Source organism: Chinchilla lanigera, unplaced genomic scaffold (assembly GCF_000276665.1).
Source record: "Chinchilla lanigera isolate Chin_1 unplaced genomic scaffold, ChiLan1.0 scaffold00157, whole genome shotgun sequence".
NCBI classification, from domain to species: domain Eukaryota; kingdom Metazoa; phylum Chordata; class Mammalia; order Rodentia; family Chinchillidae; genus Chinchilla; species Chinchilla lanigera.
Genome location: NW_004955558.1, coordinates 1,032,710 through 1,043,016, shown reverse-complemented (window position 1 = coordinate 1,043,016; position 10,307 = coordinate 1,032,710). Strand labels below are relative to the sequence as shown.

Below are 10,307 nucleotides of genomic sequence, written 5' to 3'. Positions count from 1 at the left end.
AAAAAAAAAAAAAAAAATTAAATATGAAGGTGTAAAGCTGAGAAGTATCCATGTGGACCTGCATGAACAGAACTGAAGACCCAGGACTTGGGGGTGGGTGTGAGGGGCTCCATCCAGGGTGAGGCGAAAAGGCCCTTTCAAAGAAGGGATAGCAAAGCAAGACCCGAAGGAGGGGAGGCAAAAAGCCAGGGTCTGGAGCAGTGTTCTGGCCAGTGCCAAGGCCCCAAGGCAGGGCTGTGTTTGAGGGGCGAGGGCCTATCCCACGGGAGGCGCTGCCCCTTCAGCCTCACCTGGGGCCAGTCCAGAAGTCCAGCTGTCATCTGACCCGTCTGGTTACAGTCATCATCGATGGCCTGAGTGGGCAGAGAGAGAAGACCAATGACCCCCGGAGCTTCTCATAGCCCTTTCATGCCTTTGCCTAGAATAGGGGCCAAGAAACATCTGCTTTCCTTTTCTATCCCTTCTTCTCTGCCAGACCCCAGCCCTGAGGACTGAAGCCGGGGCCTCTGTGCTGAGCAGCATCTCCAGCCCATTTTCCTTCTTATTTTGAAACCTGGTAACTAAACTCCCCAGGTGGGACTCAAACTTGTGATCCTCCTGCCTCAGCCTCCCAGAGTGCTGGCCTTATAGGTGTGCACCACCATGCCCAGCCTGCAAACACTTTCTATAACGAGCCAGGCAGTAAAGGCTTTGCAAGTTATATGGTCTTCCGTCACAACTAGCTAACTACTCAGCTCTGCCACTGTAGCCCGTAAGCAACCACGGGCAATATTTAAATGAGTCCATGTGGGTATTCCAATAAAACTTTATCTATAAAATATGTTAACTATGCCCTGGGCCATAGTTTGCTGACTCCTTTTCTAGAAAGATCCTCCTACTTGGACCCAGCGATAAGCAGCCACTTGTCTGGGGCTGTGGAGCGACCAGCTTCCCCGTCACTAACTTCCTGCCTTCAGGGTGAATATTCACATGAGCCTCCCCAGCCAGGCCCTCTGGCCATCCCGGAGCAGGATGAACAGAATCTTGGCCAAGAAGCGTGTCCTAACCTCCGGCGTAGAGATTGGTGTGGGAAGCACAGGACTCGAACTGGGCCCGAGAAGGCCCAGCCCCAGGAGCTTTGCTGGAGCCCCTGGGAGTGAGTTCTGGTCTTCCCACTGGGCTGCCCAGACGGTGGGATGTGAGCTGGAGACGCAGCGAATGAAGTCCAGATAGAGGAGAAGCACGCACGGCTAGCACCGGCCCTGGATCGAGCTGTGTCTGAAGGCTGCTTCCGTGACCTACTAACCACACTGCAGGGCTTCTGACCAAACAGCATCCCGACCACTTCATCTGCCATCTCCCCAGCCGCGGCCCTTGGCCCAGGAGGTGTCCCTGACAGCCGGGACCAGCAGGACACCAATCTGACGTCTACCAGCACGGGGTTCCAGGAGGCCTGGCTGCCAATACCTGGGTCCCAGGAGCTGGAGTGAGACCTCACCCCGAGCCCACTCAGCCCATGTCTCCTTGGCCTGTCCCCTGGTGAGGCCCTCAGCGTCACTTTACCCATTTACACTCTGACTCCCCTGCCGTGGGGAATCTCTGTGACACCCAGTGACCCACCTGGCCCTGTCTGCCTCTCCTCCCCTGGGCTCCCTGGCTCCCTGGTACCCTCTCCCCACTGGGACCCCCGCTCTCTCTCAGCTGCCCATGCCCTGTTGTCTTTTACCTCAAAAAAGAGAAAAGTGAAAAAAGGAAAGGAAGAGAGAAAGCTGCCGGGTGTGGTGGCACATGCCTGTGATCCCAGCACTCAGGAGGCTGAGGCAGGCAGACTGCCATGAATGCAAGCCATCGTGGGCTACACAGTGAACTGAAGGCCAGCTTGGACTACATAGCGCCATCCTATCTCAAGAAAACCAAAACCCAACAAAAAGACAGTCTGGGGCAGAGAAGGGTGAGCCTTTTAGAACTTTCAATGATAACAAACAGCCCACCGGCTGCGGCACGCATGCCAGGGGTTCGCCACCACTGACTCAGGGCCTCTTTCTCAGCATCTGTGTGTAATTCCCACCCTCATCTCTCCCCTGTACTGTCTCTTCTGCTGTCCCTCCTCTGCCCTCCCCCAGGCGACAGGAAGCCACAAAGTCTGTCTCAAACGGGATGGGCCTAGGAGCTGCGCCTTGGGTCCCGGAGGGCCAAAGCCACGCCCGCCTCACCTGAGCGCCCCAACCTCCTCCCCGCTCCGGCCTGCAGTGTCTCCCCTGCCGTCCATCCCGCCCGCCCAAGGGGGTCTCTGCACCCCAGCTGGGCTTGTCTGCTGAGCTCACACCTGCCACGGCTCCCACACTTCCGCTGCAGGCCCTGGCCTGCTTCCTGGGTGCACATGGCGTGCACCTACCCTTCCCACAGCCCTATGCCATGGCAGCTCCTCTCCCCGTGTCCTCCCCGGCTTCCCACCTCCGGGTAACCAAGCCAGACCCAGGCTCCGTCCCCACCCGCTGTGCCCCCCGCTCTGTCCTTGGCCTGGGCTCAACCACAGCCTCAGGGACCCCCAAGCTCACCCGCAGGGACCTCAGTGATCATTCGGACACTCACAGTGACCCGCCCCACCTGCTGCAGCTGTCGGACAGGGGGCGGTCACACCGTCACCTCACACCCCTTGCTGGGCAGGGGCCAGACGGGCATAGGGGGGCGGGCCACACCTACCTGCTTGCCCAGCAGCACCAGGTCCACCTTTTCCCTCTCAGCCAGCTTGGCCAGGACCCGGGCCACCTGCAGGGGACCCACACGGTCGGCCTCTGCGGCCGGCACCTCCACGTGGATGCCCCGGTCCGCACCCATGGCCAGGGCCGTGCGGATGGTCTCCTGGCCGGGAGAAAGGGGTGAGACGGCTTTTGTCACAAGGGGCAGAAAGAGACTGGGCCTGAGATGCTCCTCCCTCAGACCCGGGGCCCGGGGCCGGCCTCCCCCTTGGACCCCACACACCGCGCCCCCAGGCACCTGGCACTGCACGGGGCCGCAGCTGACGGCGATGACCTCCTTCACCAGCTTCTTCTCCTTGAGCCTCACAGCCTCCTCCACGGCGATCTCACAGAAGGGGTTCATGGAGTGCTTCACCCCGTCAGTGACCACCCCCGTCTTGTCAGGCTTCACCCGGATCTGCTCGGCGGGAGGGGAGGGCGGGGTCAGGGCCTCGAAGGGTGCAAGGCCAGGGCCTGTGTGGCGACTATCTGTGGATGGGGACACAGAGGCAGGGAAGAGGCAGGGCCTCCTCGTCCAGGGTCCCTGGGTTCCGTCCCAGAGCCCGGTTATAATTCCCAGGTGAGGGCCGGCCAGCCACTCTCGTCTCATCCAGACCATCCTGAGCGCCAGGGGCCATCTGACCTGACCACCCCGACACTGCGCTACTCCCTGGGCTACCTGTGACTCTTCTGCTTGCTGTAACACACAGGGAGATGGACTCACAAGATGCTCAAGACATATGTACATATGTACATCCACACCCCTATACATAAATACCCCGGGGGAGCAGGGTCCTTGGCACCCCTCACCCTTACCGCACACCCCAGGCCCTGGCAGTGCCCACGCCTTGCAAGCGCCAGCCTTCTGGGTGTGTTTCACGATGCACTCGTGCTCACAACCTTCCTGCAAACACCGGCATCGAAGGACTCTGCCCAGGGGGACGGGGTGCACGAGCAAAGCCCACCCCCTCTCCTTTCCCCACACGGTGTCTACGCCGAGTGCTGCCCCGATGGGCCCGGCAAGGGCTGGACTCCGCAGCCCAGGCAGGCGGTCACAGCATGGGCAGATATCCGCCCCCTAGCGGCCTCCTGGGGCTGCTGAGAGCAGCAGTGCCTGGGGGCCCGGAGGCCCGGGGACAATGCGTCTCCCTGCGCCCGCTTCCGCCAGCCTTTGGCGCTCCTTGGCCGTTCCCACCTCCAGGCCAGCGCCTGCACCTCTGCCTCCAGGTGGCCTCCTCCTCTTCTTCTGTCCTCTCTCCTTCTGCCTTTCTTGTAGAAGGACTTGGCACGGCCTTTAGGGTGCACACAGATAATCCAGAACACCCCCTCCCAAGTTCCGCCCCTTTCTGACAGCGGCAGGGGCCCTCTGGGAAGCCGGCCGTGTCAGCGAGCCATGGATCTGCAGCGCGTGCCCCCGGAGGAGTGGGCAGCTGTCAGAGGGTGACAGGGGCCCAACCGGGTCTGACGTGGGAGACTGAAGGCTCCCGCTGAAGCAGGACAAAGACCTGGACAGAGACTGAAAGATGAACAAAGCTGACGAGGTGGAGCGCGAGGGATGTGTGCTCCAGGAGGGGCAGCAGCAGGTGCCAAGGCCCTGGGGTAGGAAGGAGCATGGGCCATGGGAGGTGCACAGAGGCCTGTATAGGCAGTGGGAAGCACAGCGCCCTCAGGCTGCCCCGCTGTGACAGGTACAGCAACGGCCTTCCAAAGAGCTCCATGTCCTTAAGAGGCCAAAGTGAAGCATTCTGAGGTGGGAGAGTGTCCTGCATCCTCCAAGTGGATCCTAAACGTAATCACGGAGGTCTTTATAACAGACAGTCAGAGTCAGAGGCTGGAAAATGCTTTGAAGATGGGGGATGAGCCTCGGCCCAAGGAAGGCAGAGACCACGGGAAGCTGGGGCAGCGGGGGAGCCAAGCTCTGCTGACCCCTGGTGCGATCCCAGGGAGGCCGCTGCTGGGCTCTGGGACCCTGGAACGGCAAGAGAATCAGCTCTGTGGTTGGCAACTGCTAAGCCACGGTACGCTGGGTCAGACCACAGGGAACAAAAGCACCTCCACAGGCCCGGGAGGCTGGGCCAGGAGCTGGGCCTCGGCCCCGGGGCTACAGGAAGGGTTAAGGGATGCCTGGGTCCAACTTAAGTTCCAGACAGCTCTGAACTCTTGGTAAAAACTGGAAAATGAGCAGGGGAAGTGGAAGAGTTGTCTGCGTGTCAGCGCAGTGAGATGACAGCGGACCTTGAAGGTGGAACCCACCACCACGGCCTGGTGCTGGGCAGAAAGATGAGCGCGTCCAGGCCACCCCCGGGGTTCTCGAGCCAAACCTCAGAATGGGCACGGGAGGATCCTGCTGAGGCACTGGCCCTTCTCCTCCTCCACGTGGCTGCCACCAAGGGTCTGGCTGGAACAACCCAGGGGGACAGGCTGGGCCAGCTGGGGACACTGGGCCACTCCAGCTTGCTAGGTCCCTGTCTCCCATTCTTCGGGGCTGGGGGGTGGGGCAGCTCCTTCTATGGGCTGGGAGGAATCGGACAGGAATGGGAGATTTGGTCAGGGCCTCCCAGCCTGAACATGCCCCACGGAAGACGTAACATTAAAGCACAAAGGACAGAGGAGAGAGAGGGGAGAAGGGGAGGAGAACAACCATTGTTTTCAATTACTTTTATCTCACTTTCAAAATGTCATTTTAAAAGCTGGATATGGTGGCACACATGCCTATAATCCCAGCACTCTAGGAGGCTGAAGCAGGAGGATCGCAAGTTTGAGCACGGCCTGGACAACTTAGCAATTTAGAGACCCGTTTCAAAATAAAAGATAAAAAAGGACGCAGAGGATACAGTTCAGTGCAAAGGTCCTGGGTCCCATCCACAGTACCACCCCCTTAAAAGGTCATTTTAACACTAAAAATGCAGCTCAAGTTTCAGAGCCGACTAAATCTGCGCTTAGGAAATGTGCCTGTCCTGTTTCTCAGCCCGGCGCATGTGTTTTCTCTTGGATTTAGCTGGGGTCTATTCTTAGTCCACCTCACGAGAGAAACTGACCCCTAGCAGCCAGGGTCCCTCGGCCGTGGCCGTGACGATCCTTCCCGACATCCTCTAGGCCTCCACCTCATCTTCCTCCTTCCCCGTCAGCCGCACCGGTCCCGCCCGGCCCTAGTCCTCCTCACTCCGGGACTCTGCACAGCACCAGCGGCCTTGCACTCATCTCTGCCCCCTCTCTCCCCTCCCCGGGAAGGCCAGCCCAGGAGGGCAGGGATCGCTTGTGTTCTACCTAGGCTGGCGGGATGTACACTGTAGCTGCTCAGAAAACACCGTCAGAGGAACCACGTTCAAACCTGACCTGTCCAGCCACACACTCCCTCATCAGCGTGCAAAACGAAACACAAACGCCTTCTCTTTCCTTGGAAACTAAACTAAAACAAAGACACGAGGATCCTCTTCAAGACAGGAAAGAGTCCCCATCACGAAGCTTAAACTGATGAGTCAGGGAGCTTCGAGGGACCCCAACCTCTGCTTGACCAGGATCCAGCCGGGCTGGACCTTGCCCTAAGCTCCTGGCTCTGGCTCCCAGTAAAAAAGGACAAAAATTTCCCAGCACTGCAAATCCTACTAGTCACCTGCTCGCTCAGGGGAAGACCTTTGCAGCTTGAGTTGGTGTCGAGCTTGAAACACTGCTTAGTTAAATTACGCAAGTCAGGACCCAAGGGCCGGGCGGGACGCCAGCAAGGTTTTTGTTCTGTTTTGCTTAGGTGATTCGGCACTGAGCGTCAAGGTTTCTCTTCACGGAGCATCCAGTTAGCCTTCCACAGTCACACTCACTTTGCAGCTGAGACAACTGAGGCGCAGGTGCCTCGCCTGAGGACACAGAGCAGGAAAGGGACAGGAGCAGGGGGTCTAACCCCCAAGTCGGGCTTGGAACCGGCGGCCCCGGAAGACGCCAAGAGTGAAGTAGGAGCACTAGCGTCCGATCTGTGCCGCCAGGTGTGATGGGGTTTCACAGCCCGCCCCTGGCTGCTCCTCCTGAGCCCTGCCACAGCGCACGGCCTTCTGTGGGGTTCTCTCCTCTGCTCCTCTGCCACGCACGACAGGAAAGGGCAGGAGCTGGGGTACAGAGCAAGCAGGACAGCGGGGCCAGATGCGGGACCGCGGCAGTGAGCAACGCCAGCCAGAGGCAGGCACCAATTGCTACCGCGGCTCTGGGGCTCTGCAAAAAGCAGCTCATCTGGGGCAGACAGGGAGGCCGACCGCGGGCCGAGGGAAGAGGAGACCAGGAGGTCCGAGTGTGCAGGGCCAGGAGGGAAGGGGGGCAAAGACCATCCACTGTCTCCCAGAACCGAGAGGGCAGGGCTGGTTGGCCTAGAGGTAGGCTTGACGCTGCTGTCCCATGGGGTCTTCTTTAAGCAAATGCATCTCAAGCTGGGCGTGGTGACGCACACCTGTCATCCCAGCACCCCGGAGGCCGAGGGAGGAGGACCGCAAGTTTGAGCCCAGCCCGGGCAACACAGCGACTCAGAGAAACCGTGTCTCCGAGTCAAAACATTCAAAGGCCTGTGGACCTTGCTCAACGGAAAGGTCCTGGGTTCAAGCCCAGCACTGAAAAAAACAAAAACAAAACATCCCTAAGTAGCAATAGAAAATCACTCCAGCTTCTCCAGGATGCCTGGGAGAGGGCCTGGGGCTTAGCCTCATCAGCCTCAGGGAACTGCGTTCCTGGCCAGGACTGGGTATGACCAGGTTGCCAGATTCCTACTAGGACCCCGCGTCCAGTGCCACACTAAGCAGAGTGTGGGTTACGTTTAGAATCAGGGGCGAAATAAGCCTCCATTGCGGACATCGCGATAACAGCAGTACCGAGCGCTGGCCAACATCGACCGCGTGCCAAGCACTGTACAGGGCTCTCTGCAGCCTCACTACCACCCGAGAAAATCGGTGCTGGCATTACCCCACCGTGCAGAGGAGGGAGATGAAGCTCTGGGCAGGGCAGCAACTTCCTCAAGGTCCCGGAACAGGAAGTGAACCCAGGGAGCAGGCCTAGGCCCCCCCGAACCATCCTAGCTGGGCACACCTACTGTCCATGAGTGTGCCCATAGACACACCTGAGACACACGCAAATGCCAGAAAGACTGGGCAAAACACTACAGCAGCAAGTAAGTAAATACACGGTGGATTACATCATAAGAGTACGCGGCAGGTGTAACAAGGAGCGGGACTGGGACTCTGGTGGCTGTAACTTTAAGTAGGGGAGTAGGGAAGGTCTCAAAGAGAAGGCGATCTCTGAGTAAAGGCTTGAAGGAGTTGAAGGAAGAGCTACGCAAGGAGCACAGAGCTCAGACCTGGTCCTCCCCACAAGGAACAGTCAGTCGGCCTGAGGGGGCTGGAGGGCGGACACTGCAAACATAGGAGGCATCCAGTGTGGGGAGAGCTGGAAGCCAACCCAGGGGCTTCAGGAGTTCCCGAGGACACACCAAGGTAGCCTGATGGGCGGGGGGCTCCTGGAGGAGGCTGAGACAATGTCGCTATGACGGCATCAAAAAGCATCCCAGAAGGAAGCGCAGGCCCCTCCTCTCCCAGGTAAAAATCGGAGCAAAATGCAGCCTGATCCACGAGGAGAGGAGATGCAGACTGGGGTTGCGGAAACTGAAAAGGTGAAATGGTGTCCCTGAAGGGACACGGACAGCGGGACCAGGCCACTGAGGGTACCCAGTGCCAGGCCAAGGGGCCGGGACCTCGTCCTGCGACAAAAGAGCCTTCCAGAGAGCCACTGGAAGGCCAGGAGCAGGGGAGGACAGCGCAGCGCCAGGTGCAGGAAGACCCTTAAGGCTGCAGAGGATGGGTTAAGGGGACAGACAGGAGCCAGGGAAGAGGGTGGGGCTGGGGAGCAGGGGCAGCGAGCCCACAGCAGCGGAGGGTGAGGGGTTAGGAGTGGGGTCTGGCCTGGTGATTACGTGGCTAGCAGCGTGTGCACCGTTCGTTGTGCTGAAAGGACCTCCACCGAGGGATCCACACCGGATGCAGGAGGGAGCAGGGTGGGAGGGGAAGTGGCACCAATCCTCCGTAAAGGACAGGAGCTGGTAGACTCTGCGTTTCCTGTTCTCTCGAGGAACATACCACAGGTACCCAGGAGTTGGGTGATCCTGAGACCGGAACTGGGTCAAAGAGCGACAGAGCTGAGTCCAGATATCCCAGGCCAGGGAGACCACAGCCGAGGCGGGGGCAGGAGGCCCAGGGCAACAGGAGTCCTGGAGGGACCCCAGGCACAGGACATACTTGGGAGCCAGATGTGCCCGTTTTGGTCCCGACTGCTCCTTACTAGCTGGGTGACCTGGCAAACAACAGAACCTCCACAGGCCTCAGTTTCTTCGTCTGTCCAATGGGATTAACAGCACAGAGGATACAGAAATGGGTTAGGACTGAGTGATCAATCTCCATAAAGAACCTAGAATGCGTCCTGGCACCTGTCAGCTGTCCTGATTATTGAGGTCTTCAACTCTGAATCTATGTCCCACACTTTCCTCTGCACCCCACGCCCCAAGTAGGCAAGGGCCAGTGTCAAAGTGAGCTTTGTGTCCTGGTTTAACCCATCCTGGGGCGGCCTCCAGGGTGCTAGCTCCTGTGCTGGCCTCCTTGGGGACACAGCTGTGAGCTCCCGGACATGAACAGTCAACACCATCTGTCCAGTCTGGGCCAAGGGTTGGGAAAAACCGGCCTGGGGAGCATGTCTGATTCACCTCTGCCCACACCGGCTTCACCCTGGGGCAGTGCAGGGCCTCAAGGACGCTGCCTTCCCCAGTTTTCCATGGAGAACGTGATCAACTGCCCCCTTGGGCAGGCTGACCCTTTAAACTTTGTTCTCCAGCACACTTCTCCCTCCGTTCTTGGCTACAGCCTCCTCGCTCCCCCTGTGGCTTGAGGGTTCAAAGTTTCGGGGCCCCCTAGCGCCTGTGTGACCCCATGTTAGCACATTTGGAGTACTCTAAGAGTCAAATGAAAAGGCAACGTAGTCTAGGGAGGAAAAGCACCGGTCTGAATGCGGAATCTGAGGAGCTGGATAGGATTCCCGCTCTGCTCTTCCTGAGCGGAGGGAATCGTTCTGTGCCTCAGTTTCCCCGTATGTTAAATAGGAGCTGTGACTCTTCCAGCAGTTAAGAACTAGAGAACTTAACTCCCTCTGCACACAGCTATCACGACAGTGAGTCCGAAGCGAGAAGGGAGCGAGGTCGTGACCTCAGAGGGATGGGATGTCGTGACCTCAGAGGGATGGGATGTCAGAACCTCACCGCCCTTGACCTTTGCCCCTAGGTGTGACTTTGACCTTCTGGGGAAGAGTGGCAGAGATCAGAGGTTAGGAGCAGATTCCCATACAGCGTGCGCTCGTGATCCCGGAAGCACATGACCGCGGGTCTCAGGGAGGTGGGAGAAGGGGGCCCGGTCACCTTCACCGCGAAGTCGATGACCCTCTTGACAGCCACGAGCGCGCGCAGCTCCGCCATCTTCCGCCGCAGCCACCCGCAGAGTCTCGTCTGTAGTCTGCACGCCCCGCTCCAGTGAGTCTTTGCGCCTGCGCGCCGTGCCACCAACCAGTCAACTACCGCGG

The 10,307-nt window shown here is 59.1% G+C and overlaps 1 protein-coding gene across 1 annotated transcript in view; it reads right to left on the bottom strand.

Moving 5' to 3' along the window:
* Window positions 1-10,274, bottom strand: part of Etfb (electron-transfer-flavoprotein, beta polypeptide) — a 13,558-nt gene extending 3,284 nt beyond the window's left edge. The window contains exons 1-4 of the mRNA XM_005412686.2: window positions 10,147-10,274; window positions 2,977-3,135; window positions 2,683-2,841; window positions 291-353 (exon numbers count right to left, since the gene is read on the bottom strand). Of these exons, the coding sequence (XP_005412743.1) occupies window positions 291-353; window positions 2,683-2,841; window positions 2,977-3,135; window positions 10,147-10,203 (438 nt within the window). The 5' untranslated portion in view covers window positions 10,204-10,274. The remainder of the gene's footprint in view (window positions 1-290; window positions 354-2,682; window positions 2,842-2,976; window positions 3,136-10,146) is intronic.
* Between the last annotated feature and the right edge of the window lie 33 nt (window positions 10,275-10,307).